At 42.7% G+C, this 26,031-nt stretch overlaps 1 protein-coding gene across 1 annotated transcript; it reads right to left on the bottom strand.

Annotated features, from left to right (window-relative positions):
* Positions 1-265: 265 nt before the first annotated feature.
* wnt6b (wingless-type MMTV integration site family, member 6b) lies at positions 266-21,122 on the bottom strand. The gene is made up of 4 exons (XM_058651969.1): positions 20,875-21,122; positions 11,948-12,168; positions 2,899-3,257; positions 266-1,619 (listed from the first exon to the last, which is right to left on the bottom strand). The coding sequence occupies exons 1-4, from the start codon at positions 20,952-20,954 to the stop codon at positions 1,158-1,160; spliced, it is 1,122 nt and encodes a 373-aa protein (XP_058507952.1). The 5' UTR covers positions 20,955-21,122; the 3' UTR covers positions 266-1,157.
* Positions 21,123-26,031: the final 4,909 nt, after the last annotated feature.

The raw sequence follows: 26,031 nt of genomic DNA, 5'->3' as shown, positions 1-26,031 counted from the left end.
CATACACACATTCAGGGAGATTAAACCAGGAAGCACCCAAATCTGCTCTCTTATGTTCACTCACACACACACACTTATCAAATGAAAGGCAACATCCAAAGTGCATTATTATATTAGCCCTGTTTATCGTCACAGATAAACAAAAATACATCGTATACATTTTCTCCATATACCAAACGACGACGTGTCGATAAAACCTTTCTCTTTTTGGTTAACGATTAATCCGCCCCCCCCCCCCCCCCCCAACAACCCCCTCCAAAAAAAAGTATCTTGTTGCCAAACTTATTAAGGAAGTCCATGGCAGCCATCACATCCAAAGTGCTTCTGAGAGGGAGATGGAGTGAGTAGTCTTGTCATCTTTATATAAATAACTGTCTTTGCTGACAGGCTAAGTTCACACCTGCAGAACATGGCGTTGACGTTAATCTTCAAAAAAAAAAAAAAAAAAATGATAACATGATATAATTTCCCATTTTCCCTTTTATGTACATGAGAAAGTGTTTGTTTGCAAGATTGTGGGAGACGACAACTTAAGAAAAGAAACTCAAAAAATGCCACAGCGTCCTGCGGATAGACGACAGTCTCTGAAGGACTTTTAATACCATAGAGTTCCTGGAAAACTTTCAGAGACCTAACAGGTTTCATATACTTCACACAGTTATATAATTAAATCAGGTGGATCACTACATGTTTGTTGTTGTTGTTGAAGAAGGAGACAAAAAATACATCTGGTAGCCTGGTCCTCTCGGTATCATCTCCCCTCCGGTTAGATGGAAAACATATTTTCACATTCTTTGGTCCTTTTTCATAAACTAGAACTAAAAAATAGGTAGCTCAGAGAATAAGAAACTCTTTATAGTATTACTTCTTTTCGTCCCTCTTTCCATTGGTTCCACATGGTTCTGTTTACGCTCTTGCACCTTGTGAACCTTTAGGCCAGCAAACCAGGACGTTCTGGAAGTCAAATACTGTCTGAAAATCAAATTTTGGGGGCATCGTCTGATCGTGAGTGGTGCAAAAAAAAAATCAGTATCACCAAAAAAAAAAGAAGTCCCTCTTTGCTTCTTTCAAACAACCCAAACTAAAGAAAACACCTGAACACCAGAAGTAATCAGAATGAACTACGTCGTAGTGAGCGCCCCCTTCTCATCAGTTCATCAGTGACAGAGACTAAGGTCTTTTCGGACCAAGCACTTCTTGCACTGGACCACACAGCACCAGTGGAAACGACACAGACAGTTCTCCTCAAACACCACCGTTTCCTCCCGGTAGCCTCGCTCGCAGCACAGCAGATCACAGCCGCTGATGTCCATGGCTGTGCTGTTGCACATGCGTCCCCGCGTCCCCAGTGAACCCGTTTTCCGATTTGCGATGCAGAAATCGGGTGACTCGTCTGAGTAGATCAGATCCTGCTTATCCGGAGGCTTTATGTTCTGGCCAACAGGGATCAGGGTTTTGCCGTCGTTGCCACCCATAACCTTGGAGGCTCCGTTGAACCGCTCCAGCAGACGGTCGCCGACCTCGCGGAAATGAGGCATCTTTTTCCAGCACGTGCGCAGGGTGCATGAGCCTGACAGTCCGTGGCATTTGCACTCCGTCCGCATGTAGAGCTTCACTGCCTGGAAGAGAGAGGGGGGGAGAGAGGAGAGAGGGTTTGGGATTTTTTGGGGGGGGAGAAGAGTGGAGGGAGGTAAAGAAGGGCAAACAGGTGAGAAAAATGGAGAAGGTCTGATCAAACAGGGGAAAACAAAGGGGCAAAGGCATTTTTAACCTTGTACCCTCAAGTGAGGCAGAACCGCTTTTGACAAATTGACAAGTTCTCTAAAGAAGTAACACATTATTGCGTCTTCATGATGTATTACAGGCAAAGCCACTGGATCATGCACACACACACACATACACACACACACACACATGCAGACTCACACTGATAGATAGGTAAGATAAAAGCAGACACTATTCAGAAGGAATTTAACTCCACTACCCCCCTCTCCCTCTGCGTTGCCTCTGGCCTTCCTACATCTAACAAGCCTTGACAACAGATCATTCACTTATACTGCATAATTAACCCATCTCACAGACACACACACACACACACACCTGCCCATGCAGACATACACACATATTTTGCTAAATGTGTACACAAGTAGATATGCATGCGTTGATGTCGTCCCGAACGCTCCTCTCCTCTCCTCTCCTCTCCTCTCCTCTCCTCTCCTCTCCTCTCCTCTCCTCTCCTCTCCTCTCTTCCCATGTACCTGCCTCTGACCCCAGCTAAAGTGAACTTTGTGAGCTTGTACGTGTGTCAACATTTCTGCAGCTGGCTGCAACCGACGGAGATCAACACAACACCAACAGCCAAAAGTAAATGCGATCTTGGCAGTACACGATAAATTTTCCGAGCTACACGATAATTAACTCGACTGAAAAAAAACAAAAAAAAAACTCGCTACTTAATCAACGCACGCTCCTTTGGTAGCATTTGGACTTGTCGTGGCCATAATTCACTCGGCGCTCGCACCGGCAACAAAGAGGAACTTTAAACTTGAACAGAGGGCTGTGGAAACATTAGACGCGACTTGCCTCGGAGGCTTGAAAACAAAATGTGTGGCACGCTCTTGTTTTTGTGTTTCAGAAACCTGATTCTTGTCAGAATATCGGCTTACGGCACTACACAAATATGGCTCAGAGCGATGTCTGTCTTTTAAAGCGTGTTCCTGGAATGAAGAGTATTCCACGGGACAAGCAGCACCTTTGGTGCTAAAGTGTAAGACGAGTGAAGGAGCAGGCTCGTGTAGCTCGGTAGTGGTACAAGAATATTTTTGTGGTTTGTTTTTGTTCAAATGACTCTTGACTCTTTACAACACAACTAACAACACAACTGAAACTATTTCTTACCAGACGCCCGGCCTCATTGTTGTGCAGGTCAATGAGTGTCCTGATGTCACTCTTGCCTCTTCTCCTCTTCGCATCCATAAACTGTTTCGACTTTTCATAACCAAACTCCACATCATCTCCACAGCCCCCCCACTCCCACTTGACTCCATCTCCAGAAGAAGAAGAAGAAGAAGAGGAAGAGGAGGAGGAGGAGGAGGGGGAGGAGGAGGGCGACGACGACGACGGTGGCCTTGGAGGTGCTCTGTTCCTGGTGGCTTCACAGCCACACTGCAGAAGGTCTCCCATACTGCAGGCCTGGGTCACAGCGTGGGTCACGCCGGCTGCTGTAATGGCGTAAACAAACGCCGTCTCCCGAATATCTGCAGTGACATGAAAAGAAGGGATTTAGACAGTTTGAGCATGCCTGCATCAGAATTCATAAAAGTTCCCCTGCAAATGTGCTTATTCAAACTTCATTAACATCTTCATGATGCGTTAGTGACAGTAGATGATGAATACGCGCAAATGACATTACACAAGACACCTGGTTTTTGTTGTTTTTTTACATAGAGAGCGGTCTTTGTATTCGATCATCTCCATGTCCTCCACAATCAATCAGAATAACGAGTAAAGAGGGGGAGCGACCTGCACATGTAAGAAGCCGTTTTCCATGCATCCATTTATCCAGGCATCCGTCCCTCCGTCCAGCGAGTCAGTATGTCAGCTACATGGAACAAGATGAAAGCACCTTTGTGTCACTCCTGGTCCATTACTGCAATCACCAGCGTCACCGGATTTGTAGTGCTGAGAGGACGGCTATTTCTCACTCTCTCGCTCTCTCGTGCACACACACACACACACACACATGCAGTCATGCAGTCATACACTCATACACGCCACAGCTGCTGGTTTATTTTAGACCCGGCGCTTAACACTACTGGCTAAAGGCAAATCTAACCACAACTACAAATTGATCGTCTCTCCTCGCCACCGGCTTCAGCGTTGTTCTCACCCTCGGCTCAGCGCTTCTTTGTTCTCAATTATTGCCGTTATTGTCATTCCCCTTGGCAACAAAGGAATGTGTAATTGAAATAAGACAAATGTCCTCCTATAGTCCACCCCAAACACACATGTAATACTTCTACTCAACGCTCACTTATGAAGGTCAACGCGGTCACATCTTCCAAACACTGTTGTCCAGCCCTAAATACTCATAAGCACTAAATGTGTGCTCATCTGCAGCTGGACATCATCTCTCATTTCTGTTTGGGTAACACTTCCAAAAAGTTCCAGTTCCTCTCCAGCAGGAAGACACACACACACACAAAAAAAGAAGAAATGTCAAAAAAACAAATGTCACTTGTCCACTCTGGTGCATGTGTGAGTGAAGGCTAAGCAGAGGACTTTTATTTTTAAAGAGCTGGAAGGCGGTGAGCGTGCGGTCACCAACCGCCAACGCTGCCAACTCTGCATCGCATGATTCAGTGAATGGGATTCATTAGGAACGGTAACACACACACACACACACATATATACACACACAGAACGGATGGCGTGCGACAAAAACCTGCACACCCCAGCACGCTGCGATATCAAGACCAGCTGCTGTGCGCTCCAACACCCAGAGATGTCTACGCGTCAACGAGTCTGAAATGGTTTTGTGTAGGTTCAAAGGATATATGTGTTTATGTATATGTAAGTACAAAAAGGTTACAAATGTGAGATCCCTATGAGTCCAGACTGCTTTTTGGAAGTTGGGAACAGGTTACAGTGAAGTTGAGGTCAGAGAAAATGAGCCGGGAGGGAGTATTGATTGTCGTTTACAGTGTTGGGCACCATTTCAGTGACGTGTTACTAATGTAAAGCATTATTACCAATACGTTTCCAGTAACATGACACTCGTTACCTTATGTGTCAGAATTGGCGCTTCAACACACCTTTAACCTGACATTTAGTGGTGTTTTGTTTTCAAACCACCAGCAAACGCCGCAAGACTTTTGGCACACGAAAAAAACTGTACGACTTTTCTTTTACAGCGTCAACAACGCGGCATAACGACAAAGCAAAACACAACTACGAAGTGCTTCATTAGATGCAACTTGGTAAACTTCCCCCGAGTACAAGGTGAGTCATCGTAATCTCAAAAATGGATTTGAGGGCATAGCAACCACTAAAATCTAATAGAAATATTGGAAGAAAACTTTTCTTTTTAATCTCATTAGGTTGTTGCACAGGCATGTCAGTGACATTTCGAGCAACGCGCGTGATTAAAGCACTAAATTGTTGACTTTGTTGTCATGGCGACGTAGAAGGTTGAGGCCAGGGTTCGAGCTGTGACGCGCAAATATAGGGTAAGGGGCTAGATCATGTCCACACACTGACTGTGTGTGTGTGTGTGTGTGTGTGTGTGTGTAGGCCTGCAAGCTGCGACAAACCTCCCCTTACTGAGTGACATACCCAAATTGAGATGTGTCGTCTTTGGGTTTTATTTAAGAGGTGCATGTGTAAAACATTAGCACACAGCTCATGATGAGAACAATATGGTTATGATAACAAAACAGGCTGGGAGACTGTTCTGATGTCCTTTCATATATGTTTAAATCTTGGAGACATGGAGCAAAAGGTGGCCCCGTTAAGAGTGGACAAAGGCAAGGAATAAAAGCGGGAATAAAAGAGCAGAGGGCGAAAGAGAAACAGTATTGTTATGTGTAAAATAAGCTATCAATAATGTGATGATTTAAGTGCCCTGTTTCATATTTTCCTCGGAGACATGAATTCCAAACAAATTCTCTGCCATGTGGCGGGTGTCTGGACCTGTCTGTGTCTGCTTCTAATTCCACAAGGCTCTGCTGCAAGAATTAGCACATACTCTTTAATAGTCTGACTTTTTAGGGTCAAGATTCATGGGGATGTCTGGTGCATTCGCATTGGCATTTGGAGACACCTGCACATCCAGTGTTCTCAGACCCAAAGCTCCACTGTGCTCCAGGATCTCCAGATAAACCAGAGAGTCTCCTACGTTGAGTGACTAACTAATATCACCTCAGGAGTATGGAAATAACAGTTATCAAGAAATCAAAAGGCAAACCTAAATTATACCTAATTCAGGTATAATTACCTGTAGATACAGTATGTGTGCAGCAGGCCCTTTTTTTTTCCTTTCCTGGAAAAAGAACTGAAGCTTTATGTCAGGTTTGGATGGGATCCAGAATATTAGACTTGAGTAAACTTCTACATTTCCCAGCGAGATGAGGGATGAGTCTTGATGGCATCTTGACATATGATGTGCTCGCTTTTATTAAATGTACACCAGGCACAATTGTTTGGACGTTACCGATCAAAAAATTCCATGATAAACTTTCACCACAACATAAATCAAGGGATCCGTGAGAGAACAACACATCTGCACCTTCTCCAGGTTTAAAGACCTCTGCAAATCTCCTGCATGCCACGGGAGACTTTGATCAATCACAGGGGCAGTGGAGATCACTCATACTGGCTTGTTTTGTTATTACTATGCACACAGGTCCCATTGGTATAAAGACTGATACAGTCCAGCATATAGGCTTTAAATAAAATTGGACATATAGCCTTCAAGTTTGACAGCTGAAGACTCAAAAGTAGCCAATATCATTACAATAGGTGCCTGGCTGCAGGTGACATCAGTCAATTTCAAATTGTGAATCTTCACAACAGGCATTCCTTTGCAACAGCCTGTGCTCCAGCACTGGCAACAACGGTCACTGCATCAACTGTGTTTCTCGTGATCCTGCCAAAGTGCAGCTTTAAATTCACTTCAGATCACAGGAGCGGCCTGTTGTCGCCGCTCATGCCAAAACATGACAAAGCGTGACAATAATTATTTATTTATTTAGACCCAATTTATTTTCGCATTGTCTGAAAAACAGCTCTGCTCACTTTTTTTTTGTTAAAGTAGAAGCAAATAAAACACTGTAAACACATTAATGTTGTTGTTTGGTCTTCGAGAAGAGGAAGGATGTGACATTATTTGTATGCTGCGTTCTTCATCTGAAAACAGGCTCTGTCCATCAATACTATCAAGCATTTGTGTTTATACACCAGGGGGTTATGAATGTTTATCCAATTAAAACACTGAACAACCAGGTTTTTGAGCAGAAGAATTCACTTCTGAAACAGTTTGTGGGCAATTCTTTGTGGTTTTAGTCACATTTTCACCTGTTAGCAAGTGTCTCTCTTTAGTGTCTCTCACATGTTGCTGTTGCCTCGTAGAAGCATAACGTAACTGGAATCTCGAGTTAATCTCCAAGTCAAGTCTCAAATCTTTTGAGTTTGAATCTGAGTCAAGTCTCATGTCTTTAGAGGCGAGTAACAAGTCTACTCGGAAATTAATGTTTGTGTGACTTAAGTGCGCCTCGAGTCCGGGTCTCAGACTCGAGTCCAAGTCTCAGACTCGAGTCCACATCTCTGTGAGAAAAGCTGATTGGCTCAGTGTTAACGTATGTGACAACGTTGTGAACGTAATCAGCCCTTGTTTGTATTCAAAAGTTACATACTACAGTTTTAAGTGAAAGGCGTAAATGTGTACACATGTATCTTGTGTCTCTGTACCTGTGTCAACCTGTGAAGCTCATTAATGTGAAAACCCTCAGTTTTGACATGACTGATGACTGGTTTATTTAATGTGCAACCATTGTACAGCCCAGAGCAAAAGTCCTTGTTAATTCTACAGCAGTGCAGTGTCAAACACACACACACACACACACACACACACACACACACACACTCTCTCTCTCTCTCTCTCCCAGGGCTCTCAAAAGAAAACCTGCAGCATCCTTTCTGTGATTACCAGCATCACTGTATGCTGGCTGGCTCGCACTGCCAGGTATGACTGCTCCGGGGTCTGTGTGCTATTCAAACACAACAGAGATCAAGGAGCGGATGATAATAACCACCAATTAATGACGTAAAACCAGAAATTCTACCTTGTTCTGGAGCCGACTGTACGTTAAAGGTTCATGTCCAGGGGAGAAAACATTTTGATTCCGCCGAAAAAGAAGTTGTCACCCCGTGTGTCGACATGTTCATTCATTCGCTCATTTTCGCAATCCACGGGTGAAGAGGCAGCGTTTCAGAATGTTGTGAAATCACCTAAAATATCCCCTATTATCCAAACACGTACACACACTAAGCACTAAGCTCTTGCAACGTATGCGTGTGATTTAATTTCCATGCAGGTCATTATATGACGTATCCACAGTCACGTGAATATTGGGAATTTTTATCATCACAATTTGCTAAGTGGATTATTTTTATTTGAACAAGGGCCTTTCTGCATAGAGTTTGCATGTTCCCAGGGGGCAATATGGGGGATTAGGTAAATTGGACACTCTAAATTGACCGTGAGAGTGAGAGTGAATGGTCGTTTGTCTCTATATTTGTCCCTGCGATGGACTGGCGAACTGTCCAGGGTGTGACCCCGCCTATCGCCCTATGAGATTGGCACAGCACCCCCCTGCGACCCTCTGTGGAGGATAAAGCGGTAGAAAATGGATCGATGGATGGATTATTTTATTTGGGGAGCTGATCTTTGACTGGAGTCCCCTTCAATATAAACATTTGATAAGGCAGAGTCACTCTCACTCACTCATTGTCTACCTCTTTATCCTACACAGAGCTTGAGCCAATCCCAGCTGATAAATTAGACAAATGTTCCCCTCCTTTTCATCGCATTTGCATCAAATTAGGTGAAAAAAGACGATATCAAACAGTAGGCAGACAAAAACAACAACAACAACAACAACAACAACAGACTGCATGCACAGGACTGTCTCCCTTTCCACAAAGAAAAGCTTATGTCATCAAAATGATTGGAAAGCATCTATTATCACATAAAACGCTAAAGAGGGGTCAATGAGGTTAAATAAACCACTTAGGGAGAGAGTCTTTTTTAATACAAAGGCACTTTTATTTTGACGTATACTGGTATTAGCGCAAGATTAACAGCCATTAAGTGAGCAGATCCAGGTAATTTAGGACAAAGACTTAAAAACAGAGAGGCACTTTGGTCTCCCTCATAGACAGGCTGGAATTTATGATTAATTGCTAGTCTATTTTCTACTGGTAGATTCTTGCCCCATTCCCCTCGCTCTTACTCTGCCTCCGCTTCTTGATCTTTCTTTCTGCCTTCATTCTTTTCTTCTTTCTTTCTCTGCCAGAGACACTGGCAAGGCTGGTTAGTGTCATAAATTCAAATTAGATAAGAGACGAAACACCGCGCGTTTCAACCAGCTTGATGGTCCGCGGCTACGTGTGTCACTGACAATCAGCGTCTGCTGGTGTGAAGCTAATGAACATATGAAGCTGACATCATCCCAAAAAACAACCATAAATTGCAGGATGCAAATTGGCAGATTATGATGATTCTGTCTAAACATCTGCCTTATTTAAGACAAGACAAAAAACATGGGGATGATGGAGGTACAGTTAAAAAGTGATCCAGAATCCAGAGAATTAAGTGCCAACTGCTGTAAAACAAAGAAGTGTTCTTCTCTCTGGATTTCAGATTATAAATGTAACCTTTCTTACACACAATCTAACCAATCTAATGCATGTAAAACCTTATTGTAGTTATTTCTGATTTAAGTCAAATATAAAAGGTCCTTTGGTGTTAATTGGACACTCTAAACTGACCGCAGGAAGGGCATCCGGTGTAAAAAAAAAAAAAAAAAATCTGCTAAATGAAATATGCGGTTCATTCGCTGTGGCGACCCCTATCAATGTATCATAATTAAAGGTTAAATGATGTTTTAAAGAAGAAAAAACCTGTGGCATTGTTTTAGATGCAGTAGAAAAATAGATTAATGTATCAACGTAAAAAAGCAATAGCGCTCCATGCCATCTGTACGTCCCATATAGATTTTGTATTGTGTTGGCTTTGTGATGCAAGTTATCGCCCTCTTGTGGCCAAATGAGTCTGTTGTCTCTTTAAGCTGCTGTTTCTTTCGTTATTCTAAGTGTGTCCTGTCGAGAAATAGTGAGATGTGTCAAGCAGAATGTGTTTAATCTGCATTTATCTCTATTTTCTTAGAGCCAAATGGGTTTTTATGGGTTGCATGTTCTCACCGTGTGTACGTGTACCCCCGCAACCCCTATCCTGGAGGATAAAGCGATAGATGATGGATGGATGGGTTTTCATTGGCTCCAGCTCCAATTGGCATCAGATGCAACATAAGAGCAAGGTGAACGTGTTCATTTCTTCTTCCATCCATTTGTATTATCATTTATTTCATCAGATCATCAATAAAGAGCCCGAAGTAAAAGTAGTAAAGTAGTAACCGTGCTAGCATTATCACTGAAGGCTACGGTGTCTCATTTTCCACATCCATGACGTCATAATTCATGCACGGGTGAGGGTGGAATTAAAACACCACAAGGCGGAACAACTTGCTGGCAATGGAAATTTGGTTAATTGGCTTTTTAGCAGCATCATACTGGTTTAAAAATCTTGAAAATACCTCTTAATTGTACCGAGGTGGGATTCTGCTTTATCACTAGAGCGTATCACTGGCACTTAATGGCTAATACTAAAGTCAGCACTGTTGGAATCTTAATGTACCACAAAAATTTAAGCTTAGAATTCAGTAAAAAGGTCGTAATAATCCACTTGGTGCAATGAGTGGACGATTAATTAAACCAAAGAGGTGGAGTTATAATACCAGGTATTGACTGTTTGTTGACTAAACACACAGATAAAGGCCCTTCAACAAGGGACAGGCGTCCCTCTATGAATCTAATCATATGAGAGAAAAACCAACACAGTAATTGCAAGAGACCCAGCGCTGACCCAGCATCAGTTATATTACAGACTTCAAAGAGCTGGAGGAAGATGTCAGGAGATCTTAAGAGAGATGTTAAGAGAAAATGCAATCTTTGCTGATCATTTCAAGCGTGCCCAATCTGATAAAGAGCAGAGGCAGTCATGTGTGAATATGTCTGGTCTGAAATACAACAGCTGCCCTTGTCTGTTGTGCTGCCATTAGACGGGCATCTGACCTCAAGTTGACGTTAGGCCACTGGCTGCGGTCGTGAGGTCATGGGTTCAGATCCTGAAGGCACTCGCATTTGAAAAATGGGACATGACGTGTTTCTAACGTGTTTTTATGCCTATCCTCAACAAATCTGTGAAAAAGCTTTTTGGTGGGGAGAGCAAAAGTGACTATGGGAATTAATCTCTGTTCCACTGGCGGTGGAAATAAGAGAAAAGAAGAAAAAAAACAAGACTCACATGCAGTTGTTTTAACCTTTTTAAGGGCTTTGCTAAACCCAAAAGGCCGGTATGTTGTGTTGAATGAAATTTGGTTAAAGATAAAACATCTCGTCCGTTCATACCATATGATTTTGATTCTGCCTTTGGGTTTGTGTCTATAAAAGCAGAGGAGAGTTGTGAGAAAACGTGGTGTTATTGCACCTGCACATAACTGCAGAGCTCGAGGGGTGCCAGCAGGTGTTGATAGCTCGGTACTGACTGCACACATGAAAAGGTGGTATTGATATTCTCATCAACATTTCTGCAAGAGGCACGGAAGAGAGTTTTCTATTTTTCTTTTTAAATATCTTTTTAAATATAGCCGTAGTGATTATAAAAGGCCACAACCACCACATGTAGATGTTAGAGCTGCAACTGACAATTATTTTCATAATCGAAACATGTGTCGATTATTTTCTGGATTAATCAGTTAATCGTTTGGAGTTCAGAATATCAGAAAACCTTAAAAAATGTTGATCAAACCTGGAGATGATGATGTTCTCAAATTTCTTGTTTTGTCCACAAACCAAAATGATTCACTTTTAATGATTTATTTGTTATCCAGAGCAAAAAAATTAAGAAAATATTCACATTTAAGAAGCTTAAACAATTGGAAACCGATTATTCGATTATCAAAATAATTGCAGATTAATTTAGTAATCGATTAATAATCGATTCATCGATTCATCGTTTCAGCTCTAGTAGATATCAGAGGTAATAAGCAGACAGGAAAGAGGGAAAGACACAAGCAGAACTGCACACGTCCATTTGTCTGTTACTCACCTTGCTGCAGTATTTTGCCAAAGTATTTGTTGTGGCTGGTGCAGTTCCACCGGCGGTACCTGAACTGGTACTGGCACTCCCTGACACCCAGTCTGGCTCCTTTGGCCACTTCGTTGACGATTTCTGGCTGAGTCTGACACAGCTCAGCCTGCTTCCCCGCCAGACGCTTCGCCTTCCTGCAGATACTGTTGGGGTCCATCACCAGTGGGCTTCCCACTGCCCTGAAACACGTAAAAATAATGCTCAGTCAGGGAACACGCTCGTCGTCACGAAACCCTTTATTGCAAAAGTGCAGTTAAAGGTTTCAAACTTCAAAGCCTGTCAGACTGATCTGGAGAGGAGGTGGCAAAAAAAACATGAGTGAGGTGAGAAGTGTTTGATTTTAAATGAGAGTGGCTGTGATTGGAGCATGACTCACAGATTGTGGTCCGTTGGCTGTCGGCCAATTACAGCTGGGCGTATGACTACCGTGTCCAGTATGAATTAACGCGAGGCTTTATTTAAACAAGGCAAAAAAATAATAAATCCCTGCGAGGTATGGCAACTTGTCATGGCGACACCTGTTAACTTAATCACAGAGTAAACAATGTGGCCGCGTTCATCGGGAAGCCATAAACCAAAGTTGTATTTTTCTGTGGCTGTCGCGCCTGCCAGCTCTTCCCACCACATCTCAGCCATGGGCGACAATGTGCTTCTCCACGAGGAACATGGGAGACAAGCGAGGGAGACACAGACTTTCCCAGAGGCGTCTGCTAACGTCACACTCACTGACGTGGAAATCTCTTAACAGACAGGCCGTTTACAGTTGGTCTTGACACTAAGTTGATCTTGGTAAACCGGCGGGCAGACTTCCTAAATTCCACTTAATACAGTATCTGAGATTATTTACGGCAGTTAAGGAGTTCCCCCCGCTTACAACCGCAATTTGTCCTCAGAATCGGCCCTTCCAGACTTAAGCCCGGCTAAATGAAAAGTACACATATTAAATTACAGAAAATCTGAATTTAATTGTGCGGTTAGATAAATCAAGTCTGCTTCACGTTGTGCAAATATTTAAAACATCAAAATACATATACAAGTGTCTTGGGTTATTCAACAGAGACTGAGGACCTCCTCAACAGCTTTGACAGATGACTGTGTATAATAAAGATAAATTGTTTATTCTAACTCTTAATGGGAGAGAGGGATTTGGCTCGACCACTTTGAAGCAATCGCTGGCTTTATGGGTTCCTTCAGTGTGATACAGGATAGTGGCTTTGTGAAAAAGATCACTTTATTCCCGTTCTTTTCTCTCTTTTTCTTCATCCCACTGGCTGTGCTTCCCACACGTCACCTCACGTGTGCTATTCTTGCAGCCTCTTGTGAGTTCACACAACACTGATGATGACATCGACGCGATCGCCGACTCATTACGTCTCAAAAAAACACATGTGACAGGGTGAATGACATGTATTAAACCAGGTTTAATGTCTCCAGTTCAACCTGTAGACCTGTTTCCTCCTTCTTCTTCTTCCCTCTGATGGTTTTAAGCATTTTTAGCCACTTATCTCCTCCTACCATATTGTTATTATATATTCACGTGTCCTCACACTCATTTTTTTAATTTCAATCCATCACATCTGTTGAGAACAGACAAAGAGCCTTCACAGTAGGTGTTCATTCAGCTTTGTGCTTGTTAATCTCACTGCGTGATATCACTCATCTGCTTCAAGAGTTTGTTTTAAGAACGCACACAACGCACACTACTGCCCGTTCCCTCTCCAGGTGGTCTGACACCGACACACACAAACGTGCACGTATGCACGCAGGCCAATCTATTTTATTGTAATAATGTGATATTTATATGGCAGACTAACATGTCAGCGCATGACTGAGTGGAAACATAATACGTCGGGAGCACAGTGTCAGCCTCTTAGCCAATGGCGGCATGAAAAGTGAAATCCAGAAGCAAATAAACTATTGTTCCTCACGAGGACTAGCAGACAGCGCAGATTACAGTCGTGATTTCCCCGCTATCGAAAATTGACTGAAGATTAGGGGGAGTTAATGTGCTTAATCCCACAAAATCAGCCATAATAGCTGGTGTGTAATGGGAAAACCTGGCAATTTATATTAAAAATAATAACTGTTTGACAAACTCTGTATCCAGGGACTCACACTGTTGTTATGATTATTAACACAATTGCGATGGAAACAATCGTGTGCTTTTAACACAGGTGTGCGAGTGGAGACAAACGTCCCGTAACGTAACGTAAATCATTACGTTTTAAGGTGAATGTTGGAGTCATTAGGTTAACGTTAGAGTCAGTCTGAGTAATTCAGCGTCATGGAGACGCAACTCTCTCGCTGCTGCAGTCTCTTTGTGTGTGTGTGTGTGTGTGTGTGTGCGTGTGTGTGTGGTAGTCACACAGATAATAACATCATACAGATGAGCTGTTCATGTTAATTAGCAGGTACATGTTCAGTACTTAGTAAAACACTCCCTCTCAACAACCTCTTATTATCTACCCACTTCCATTGGGAACTGTGTGTGTGTGCGTGTGTGGGTGTGTGTGTGTGTGAGAGAGAGAGAGATGGGTGCATTAAAAAAAAAAAGAGTAATGTCTATGTAGTCTGTTCAAGTTTTTTTGTTTTATGGATGTGATGTTGTGTCAGTATGTGGGCCTGTGTGTGTGCATGTGCCAGGGGCAAGGTCTGGGAAGCGGGCTCTGTCAGCCGCTCAAACGTCAGCCTGGTTTTTTATAATGGGAAGTGTGTAGAGCTGTTAAACGAGTGACTGTACAGTGTCCTGTTTCACTGTCAGAGCCGAAGAGACAGAGAGTCGACACGGGACTGATTCCGATTCATCAGATTCATCAGCGTTCCTCTTTAAAAATACTGCAAAGTCATGACAGACGTCACCGGAACTGCAAAGACATGGCGTTTTAAAAAGGAGGCGATTTGGAATGTGAAGTGAAGTCAGGTGGAAAAGCACATGACGGGAGATAGAGGCAGAAATGGGGTGCACCAATCAGATAAGGAGCGTGAAATATAAAAGTGCTAGTAAGTAGTGAAAGAACAATATGAAATGGCACGAAAATGGCATTTGAAAACTGAATTGAGCTATAGTGGGGTTTCTGGAGCTTTATTATTTGGTTTGTTACAAATGCTACAGTGGAGAACACAAATGTACACTATGTACAATTATATAGGTGTGTGTGTGTGTATGATCACATTAATTTGCATAATCTAGTCGTCAGTAGTCGTCTGCAGGAGCCTTTTAGTTCCTGGTATTTTGGCATTAATGCAGCTGTCAGTGATGATGTGGGCTTAAATTACTGCTTACTGCTGTTCTGGCTTCTGCAGCCTCATCGATGGTGAAGTAATTTAAATGTGTGCTGACCCTACACTGCCTCATGGGATAAGTGGAATAATCTTACACACACACACACACACACACACACGTGCAGGTATACGAGCAGGTGCACTTGCTGCCACTCGGCTAAAAGCTCAAATCCACTTGTGTGAGAAGGAACTTCAAAGTCAGACAGCGATCAGATCCTTCCCATGCAAAGTTCCACCGTCGCTGTCAGTTATGCTACAGCTTCCTGATCAGATAACAGATAAAGTACCAACAAGGATGAGCAGTCGCTGATGTTATCGGGGGGGGGCTTTAGGGAAACGCTGTCTCGGGTGTAGAGTTCTTCATCGAGAGACACTAGGGTTTCATGCAGTGAGAGATAAAACCAGACAAAATCACAAAAGCATTCAAAATAAAAAGCACTGATAGGACTATCAGTGCTCTTACCACCTGCAACAAGTTAACAGCTTCTCCGATCCAGAGCTAAACCTTTACCTCATGGTTGTGTGTGTACTGCTTAAAAAAATGTGCATAAGGGCAGTAAGGTCTTATCGGCGTGGTTTCACATCTGTTGCATAAAAAACACAGAAGAAAGTTGTTTTCATAATGTAGTTTCTGTGAAATTCAAAAATAAAAGGCTTTTCGCATGAAGATGTTATAAATAGACGCCTTTTTCCTGGTGTTTTTGGGGCCCAGAGTTGGGTCGGAAGGAGATTAAACATCGGTGCGAGACCTCAGGTTTCATAAAAGGATCTCACGGCACCATAGATAAAGTGCTGTACTGTACGGGACCCTTCTTTTTTTTTTTCACTCCGCCCACGAATGAGTGAATTTCATCCCTCCTTAATCCCTCAAGTATGCTGGAGATGAAGACAGTCACGACAAGCGCTAGTTTTGAGACGCCAGTGTGTGAGAGAAAGAAAAGGATCAAATAGAGACAGCCAGGGAGAGCGGGGGGGGGGGGGGGGGGGGGGATAGTGGGTGGGGGTTCAATGTTAGATAAGGAGAAATAATGAGATATTATGAGATAAACGAGGTTATAAATAAGGGAATGAAAAACAAAACATGTGTAAAAAATTGTCTGCAGAGCAAAACTCATTTTGAAGATGGGAGGAAACTCATGCAGAACCTTGCCAATGTCCCTGCTGGACAGTCTGACGGGGACAGGGTGTCATCGACAGCAGCTTTCGCATGTTTTTTGCTTGCGTAGATCAAGAGGCTGAGCAGCAACGAAGTTTGCTGCAATAAAATATTTCAGAACTCATAATTTGTAGGGCACCCAATTTAAACGGTGGCAATAAAGTGTGACCGACAGGAAACCAACACGGGACCAAATTCACATAGGAAAACTATCCAGTTTGCTCTGTTGTAACAACAGTGACACACCCAGTGGGCACTGACTGCCAAAAGATAAAAGCTGTCAGAAAACAGACATATTTATATGATGTGGCTGGGCTAGAGAAGTCAGTGCATGGACGAGCTTGGATGGGCTCGTCACCAGATATTTAGCGTGTAAAAGATTGGAAAGTAACATTGACAAGCACATCTGCCGAGGTTTGAAACAGATGTTCTAGCAGCTACTGTCAGTGGTGGCTGTCAGAAGGAAACAGATGGAAGTTTGGACAGCTATCCTTTTAAGGACTCTTACTAACTTCTGTTCAATTGGACAGTCTAATCAAAGTGTTATCCATAACGTTAACCATAACCAGTTAATGTCTAACCCCAGTCTTGTATAAAGTACCTAAAAGGGATACTTGAGTAAAAGTACAAGTACAAAATGACTGTGGTAGAAGTTGAAGTCACTTTTTATTATAATATTACTTAAGTTAAAGTCTTAAAGTATATGACGTTTACTGTGTAAAAAGTGAGGAGTGCGGCAAGTTGTCTTTCAACTGGAAGGTTGTGGGTTCAATTCCTGTAAAGTACAGATACATGAATTTTGTACTTAAGTATTTGTACCTAACCCTAACCTTGACCTAACCACAATACAACATTAACCAGTTCTGCCTCAATAGGACCAGGTTTTGATCACAGAGGAATACCGGTCCTAAGAAGGTCAGTATTAGGGGCAGAAAAGGTCCTAAAAAGCAAAAACACATACATGTGTATGCACCTGTGAGCCTGTAACACACGCCAAACTTAGGCTGTGGCAGACAAAGAAAAGCTGGCCAGTCAAAAGCAATATTTTCTGTCACTCAAGAAAGGTTTTCTTGAGTGACAGATAACTAAAAGTAGAAAAATACTCCACGGATTTATTAAAAACGTGATTGAAATCATGAACAGAATTTGAAGCCGTTTGAACAGAAACATCTTCACTTCAATCTAATCTAACGGGGCCTTTAGAAGGACAACACTTTTCCTGTGGTTTAATGGGAATTCTTGCTCTGTTTGCTCTCCGTTGCAGGCAAAATTGTGATAAAAGTCTCTATTTATTTTTACATGAATGTTAAAACCCCAGCGGCTGCAGTTAACGTCATACATACATACAGTAAAAGCCATGTTGCTGTGCTATGTTACCTTTTTTTTATGCCGGTTCTTCCTCCAGCTACAGAGGCATTTCAGCATGTGTTTTTTTTTCCTCTGCCATGTATATATTCCTGGCACTAGAACATACTGTAGCATAAATGTCTAAAAAAAACATGCACACACACACACACACTCACACACATAAACACAGTTAATTCAGTTCCCTACCTGATGCCAAGCCCACATCGTCATTTAATCTTTATCTGTGCCCATCTCGCTGGTCCTGATTAGACATTGAGCTTTTTCAGACTCATAGTGAAGCGGACAAGATAAGATCTGCTACAATGAAACTCTCCTCTGGTGATGATGGCAGTGAACAGTGTATATACATAGTATATCTTTCCCTCACTGTGTGACTGAATGAGTGCATGTTGAACAGATTAAGCAAGGATCCACTGGTTGAAGATGTAATTATACTGACGCACACAGAAACACACCAAAGACACAACTTCAGCACACTCACAAACCCTGTCTGTGTGTGTCTGTGTGTGTGTGTGTGTGTGTGTGATTGCACATGCGTGCACCTGTGGGTCAGTGACACACTCCTCCAGACTGGAGCTGTGACACACTGGCATGCACACACACACACACACACACACACACAGAGAAAAGTTGGCCCTGCTAAGCACCGCAATCAAAACCAGTATAAGAGAGCAAAGGCATTCCTCACTCCGCTGAGTCTTCAGGCTGTGCTCTCTGCTCTCAGGCCAAAATGATTAGAGTGGCCGTAATCAGCAGAGGCTCTGAAAGGACAGCTATCTCCCAGCATTTCATCTCTCCCACTCTCTGCCTCACTCTCTTCCTTCAGCGACAACCTATCTTGTAATGACTGGCATTCCCTCTCGAAAGGGCCAGTATGACTAAAGACAGACAGACAGACAGACAGACAGACACAGATAGAGACATTCAAGAGGAGCGAGCATGAGACCGGGGGAAAGAAAGATGTCCGATGGTATGTCCAGCAGCTTTCAACAGAGACCATCATTGTCCTGGCAGACTGGGGAGCTGCCCACAGGTGTGGCTTTGCCCAAGCTGCACCACAGTCAGGCACTGTGTGTACATGAGAGCGCACACGCGCGAGTGATGGAAGATGATAACGTACGTCAGTGGGGATAGAGAGGAAGAAGGTGACTTCTCTTAATCCATGACCGCTTTGGTTAAAATAAGCGTCCTGTAGTGAATGTGCCGTCTGTAGAGCGGTGACAGTTCTGTCAGCAGTTCTTTCGGCTCTGAAAAAAATAAAGCCCTATATACCAACTATGAAAAGATTGAATGTTCTTTTTCATCTCGCGTTTGACCACACCACAGATTATGACTTTTGTGAATATAATAATGATAACAACTAATCCTAAAATTCAAAGCTCAATTTTCATTTTACCAGGATTGTTTACACCAGGTGTTTAAAAGCTGGGTGAGAAATGACTGATTCCCCTCAAGGGACAGTATTTGTCTTTCTTTCCCACCACAGCTGGGTCGACAGATCATGACCCTCTGGTTAATCTGATTCCCTGTGTCCACCTGCATTTGAAAATGCTTCTTTTCTTCTCCATTTTGATCCATTCTTTTTTTTCATACCACGTACCAGATCTTCCCATGCACAGTTTTTGTGGATACACATGAGAACAGCCTTACATTTACAAAATATTTTGGATTATGACGACATAACAGACACGTCTGAGGATTATGCAGCAGGAAACTCAAAGTACAACAGACTCACTTTGAATTTAAATGCACATGATATCAAAGTGCACGTATTGCCATTGACCACTATTTATGGAGATGAATGGAAAACACTGAGGGTGAAGTTTTCATTTGCTCAATGTAGCAAAGACGTTTTTGCACATTACTCGTCCTGGCTTAATGACGACGGTGTAAACATGTGATGACGGACAGTAGAAGGGAGTATATTTACAACGGAGGTTCAACCCAGCGGAAAGTCAGCAGAGTAAGTGTCTCTGTGCCTCTCCTCAACAGATGTGGCTACGCGTCCTTCAGAGGCTGCCCGGCCATACCAGCCATACAGTAGACTTACACAGCTTCTGTGACACCACATCCCACACTGACCTTGACAAAGCTGTGAATGAACAGTGGGAGGATTCGCTTGAGGAGGAAAAAAAAAAAAAAAAAAAAACTCCACAAAGCTTCACATTGAAATACTGCCACTTTGCAGAAGTGTGTGTGTGTGTGTGTGAGAAAGAGAGAGAGAGAGGGATGTTGTCTCATGAAACACTGCACACAAGACAATGAAAGAACAGACACAGACAGATGGACAGACTTACAGACAGTGTGTGTTATCAGAAGATCTGCAGGGGCTGTCTGTCTGTCTGTCTGTCTGTCTGTCTGTCCGACTGTCACACACATCAGCAGAGCTGAGCCTATATGGATTGTTTTATGATGACATATCCACTGCGCCTAGAGGGCCACCTGACATTCCTCACTTTGACCCCCCACACACCCACACCCACGCACGCACACACACACACACACACACACACAAACACACAGTCTCCCTCGTGTATCTCTGCAGGCAACGAAGAGCAGACACCACTCTCACCTCTCTGTGTTTCTCTGTCCTACTTCAGTGTGTTCTCTGAACGCCTCCCCTCTCAAATGATGCGTTTTAATGAACACAGCGGGAATCCACATCACCAAGTCTAATTAAGACATGTGTTGTTTTTGTTTCAGGCCATTTGCATATATATATATTTTTTTTTAATCAATCTTTGAGTGAATGTTTGTTAACAATTTAAATTACTAATATGATATTTATATGAATTGTTTGATGTGTTTTTTTAAGAGATAAGTTTTGTTTTGTTGTTTTTTTTAATTCTAGGCAACGGGAACTTGTGAGTCACTGCCGATTTGACACGGTGTGCGTATTTGGATGAAAAGTTGTCAAAGTGTCCGAGTGATGGCGCAGCGGTTAATCACCGAAGACGTGATTACGCGCAGCGATTGCGCGCAGAAACTCAAATTAAAGTGCCGTGATTTAAATCCCATGTGAGACAGAAGATCGACGCGAGAAACCACAACACACGTGATTAAGACACACGACACTTACCACCACAGTCCGATGATGTTGACCGGGCAGAGCAGGATGAAGAACAGGGCCAGTTGGATCCGCGATAGACGAACCGTCATGTTGAACAACTGCAAATCCTCAATGAGATTCCCCAGCAAAGTTAGAAATGACTCAGCTCAGCCAACGGCGGGATGGATTTCCTCGGAAATACATAGGAAGCCCTGGTTTTTCTGACGGTGCGAAATCTCACTGTACGCTGTGAGTCAAAGAGAGCGCGAAAAGCTTCATCATCCAACTCCTCTTCTGTCGGGCGCATCTCAACGCGCAACGAAGTTGGTCAGGAGGCTGCGGGAGAGACGTCCACTTTCAAAGGTGTGGTTAACCTCCACATGGTCGCAGCACATTTAATTTTTTCACCAACTGCCCAAGGAAAAGAGACGCAGTGACAAAAGCGGCAAAGTCAGGGCTGAGAGCGGAACAGCGCACGAACAGCAGCTGCGGCTGGAAGGACAGCCGGACTATCTCCTCTCTGTTGTTATGTTTCAAAGGTGAAATGGTACTAAAGACGAGCGCGGGCGCCTTCCAAACAAATAAAAGCCAATCATGGTGTTTGTTAGTGGCTGTGCTGGATTGTGGCTTGGCTCTGAAATGACGCAGTGATAAATAAACTTTGGGGAAGGTAGTTTTTGGTGCGCGCCGGCTGCAGGTAGAGGCGTATGTGCGCCAGTGCAGAGCCACGGTCTGTGTCGATGTGTTTTCTTTGGATGATAAAGGGCGAGGAAAAAATGCGCTCGTCTCCTTCCACCTTGGTGTGACGTCGCTCCGGGCGCAGCGAAATCCTCGCTGTCACTCAGAGACGGAGAGAGACAGAAACTCCAATTAGCTTTAGGAGGACCCGGCGTGGAGCAGAGCAGAGAGGGGGTAAACACACACACACACACACACACACACACTGAGAGAGAGAGAAAGAGAAAGAGTGTTTATGGTGGACCAGAAATAAGAGCTTATGGAATGAGGTGATGTCAGTACAGGTGTGGTATAGCAGCTCTCTGATATGTTTGTGCCAAGAGACTGGCACGGTATGAAGCCATCTGGATGGGTGTTGCATCATGTCACACTGTCTTCAATCCCATCATTTATAGATATCTATTGTTTTGTTTTTTTTCAATTTCATATTATTTTTTTGTGAAACTTTAGCCAAAACCTAAGCTGCGCACAAATGAAGTTAACTACTATACTGCGCGCGAGGGCACGTGTGTTCTTTTTTTGGGAACTTTTCTGGCACTGACGTTTCCAGGAACAGTATAGTCCTCATAGGGACCAATGTTTGGTCAGAACCTAACACAGGCATGTACACAGTCATGCCAAAATGGAATTCTCTCCCCTCACTAGTTATTCAAACAAAAGAAAGAAATCAAGAATTACATTTACAAAATATCTCAAAATCTATCCTGGACATTGTGTGATTACCAATGTTTGCTTTTGCCCTTCTGTCAAACTTCTATTATAGTTTATTCTAATTGTGATACACGTGGAGTGTGATTCTTACAGACTGTAAGACTCTTTGAGACAAAGTATGTCAGTGATATTGTGCTATATAAATAAAAAAATCACGTTAAGTGTGAGTAATTGTTTTGCTGATTAGCTGCTGTTGCCCTTTGCTAGAGAATAACTAGCTCTTGTAATTAGTTTGATTGTTTTGCCAGTGATTACATTGTTGTTGTTGTTTTTAATATACAGTTTTGTGGGTTTTTTGATTTTTTTTTATGTATCCTTAATTATGTGACTGCTCTATAGTATTGTTTTGTTTGCTCTATGTTAAATGTGGGCCATATAGGAAGAGCAGCCATTGCCCAGTATAATGGGGATCCTTATAAATTAAATGACACTAAACTAAACGTTTTTGAGGTCCTCTTTTAAGCTAGGATTTAAGAGGTAATTGGTTATGGTTATGGTTAAGGTTTTGGAGACGGTTTTGATTAGGCTGTCCAGATGAATGGAAGTCAGTGTCCTGATAAGAATAGCTGTGCAAATGTGTGTGTGTGTGTGTGTGTGTGTGAACAGGCGTATTATCACCTGACTGGCCAAGGGCATATCCACTGAAATCCAACACCACTGTACTGTGGTCGCCCATAAAAGCCACTGACACCCGACTTTGTTTCACTGCAGTAATGCAATCAATCACAAGTGTAACACAAGGCAAACTCACCCAGTCAAGTGCCACCGTCTTTCTCGCAGGTCTCCGTTCCATTTACCAAAGCACAAGCGGACCTGATGGGAAGCCCTGTCTGAAGAAAGAAGAAAAAGTCCAGGCAACTTTTATGTTTTGATAAAATTAAAGTCCAAATTGTAATTTTTATTGAAAACCTGACTCTTTTTGGCTTAACCTTTCATCCATTCAAGTATTTTGAGACAAACCCATGAAATTTTGTATTTTAACAACCAATTGTGGTGTTATACAAATGTATTTTTACAACACGTGACATGTTTTCCCGGAACTTTGTATCAGACATGATCTCTTTTCATGTTCCTTCAGCATCAACAACCCCTTGCACAGACTTGAGTGTTACTTGAGCATTTCTTCATCCACATTTAATTTCATGTTTTTACTAAAAAAGAGTCATAGAGTGTTAATGCAACTACAAATGTATATTGACACCTGGAAACGTGCAATCATGTGTGATCCAAAATGAAATTCTTTCCTGCGAGGTGCATATTGACACATTTAAAATTGTTTTATAACACAAGAAATGTTTTGACGTCCATGTTTTTGGCCTTTTTGGCATCAGCGTTGGATTTCTTGACCACCTGGATTGGAAATATGAAGCCTTTTGGAAGACAAATGTAAAACAAATCTCAAAATACATGAATCAGGCCATGGAAAATAGAACTTGAACTGGTCTGTCTGAATGTACATTATTGTTGTTGTGTCCACAAATACAAGTGGAACAATATACCTCAGAAGTGATAATACAGTATATACAGTATCTGCTGTTGTCCCAGTTTTGGACTGATAGTCACACAGCTCCCCACTAGGGGTGCGATGAAATATCATTTTTGGTGATATACCGTCGCCCTGCATGCAATACGATAATCAACACACCAGGGCAAATATGATATGACCAGGGTTGATATTTGAATTAACAAATTAAGCCGCTAAAGTAAACAGTCCCTGCCAGTTTCCCTGCAGCGCTGCCCAAAGGAGTGAGGGAAACTTGGGTGAAAGTTACCTGCCCAAAAATAGGAAGTTTACAGCGGGATAATGGCGAAGAAAGCTACGTCAAGAGATGCCCCATCCACGTTCAATACATAGACTTTATACACTTTGTTGTAAATAAACTTTTCACAGAGGTTTTGCTTCCTCAGTTGGACAGATATCGCAATGTATCGCTATATATGATTGTCTTGCAAAGTGTCGATGATCACAGAATTGTTGTATCGTGACATTGGTGACCTGGACAATGTATCGTGACATTGGTGATATCGTATCGTGAGTTACCCTGTGTTTTCCTACCCCTACTCCCCACAGAAACTTGTAAAAAGGTTTTTTCACCTATAATTTGACCAAACCTGATTCAATGCTGATAATTACATTGTCTAATTGTTCGACTGGAGAAACGAGGAGACGTCTGTTCGTGAATCAGATTCCCTCGATTGCTGGTGGATACTGGACGTATAATGCTGTGTCTTGAACCTTGGAGTAAATGGCCTCTGCTCATTAATAGATTAATTTATCGCCAAGTCGGGGAGTAGGCGAAGATGGTGAATACCCGGGGCCGAGATATTAGAAGTGGCCTATAGTCTTGTCTATAGCAACAATGATTTTGTGAAAACTTTCTCCAATGATATCATTGGAGAAAGTAAACTACCCACCATTGCTTCAATGTAGAACCCCCCCAGGCTCTATATAAGCCTAACTAATTATAACCCACATTTGGTGAATTTCCCCCAGTGTGTTTATAAAGTATATAAACAATAATTCTGCATTGCTTTGGCACTTGCTATGTCTAGATACGTGAGAGTTTTGTGCCTCTGGGTGATGCCGTTTATATAACAAAAGTAATGAATTATCCGACACCGCCGCCTTTAAAGGATTTAATATCACTGCGTTCACTTATTGTGATTTGTCTCGATGTTGTTTCATCAGTTTAAATGCTGTAATATCTTGTTATTGTCACTGTTTATATTTGTTGAAAACTAAACATGTGCTAGTGTCATTACTATTAGTGTAAATGTTTGTTTACTTCTAATCAATACCTTACCTATAATTATACATTTTCTCTCTCTCTCTCTCTCTCTCTGACCCGTTTTCCTCCCGTGTTTTAAATCAAGTGGCTGAAACAAAACAAGGTGAAATCTTGCAAGACTGCGCCTGAAACGGAACACGTGGTGATGTTTGAGCGGAGAAAGCGTGGCTGCATTGTTTTCGGCACCGACATGTGAACTGATACCAACTACAATAAAATTAGAAAGTTATGAGAATTGAGTTATCTCAATATACTATAAATAACTTGCGGCATGGTTGTGAGGAAAAACATGGCACTTGAAGTATGCATTGTACTGGCTGTTCACCCCCCACACACACACACATACACACGTATCTTTCAGTCACCTTACACTCTCTGTCCTCTCCTCTTGTGTATCTCTGTATTCGCTGTTCCACAGTTTCTCTCTTGTCTTGTCCCTCTCTCTCTCGCTCCCTCTCTGCTGGATTAGTGTGTTTTGTTAGGGAGGGCTGATTCTTCATACTTGGCTGCGGCTTTATGGACAATAAAGATCTGATTTCAAAGTCCGGCAGGGTGTTGGGCCTGGGGTCTTGGCTCACAACTCTAGTTGCCTGCTGGGAGGAGACACTGCACAGCCCCTGACCAGATGGCCATCAGCCCACTTACATTAGATTCATAATGTACATTATGTGCATTGTTGAGATTCTTCTGTCTGTGTGGAGCTCCATACATCATCGCCTCGGCCTCAGTGTCGCCGAGCTCTGCCGACGTCCACAACATGAAGCACAGCTCAGTGTTCTCGCACTTTGATGCTGCACCTTGTATTTACTGTAACGCTGAAGGCAAACATGCCACGTTAGAGCTTTTTTGTTAGGAGAAACAATGTCTGTATAGATTATGAATGAAAAAAAATGTTGATATTCTCGGCTGAAGCACCTTGAATGCATCAAGTGGAAGGCACACTTTATGA

This window comes from Solea solea, chromosome 2 (assembly GCF_958295425.1).
Source record: "Solea solea chromosome 2, fSolSol10.1, whole genome shotgun sequence".
Classification (NCBI taxonomy): domain Eukaryota; kingdom Metazoa; phylum Chordata; class Actinopteri; order Pleuronectiformes; family Soleidae; genus Solea; species Solea solea.
The sequence above is the reverse complement of the archived record's forward strand: the minus strand, read 5'-3'. Positions and strand labels throughout refer to the sequence as shown.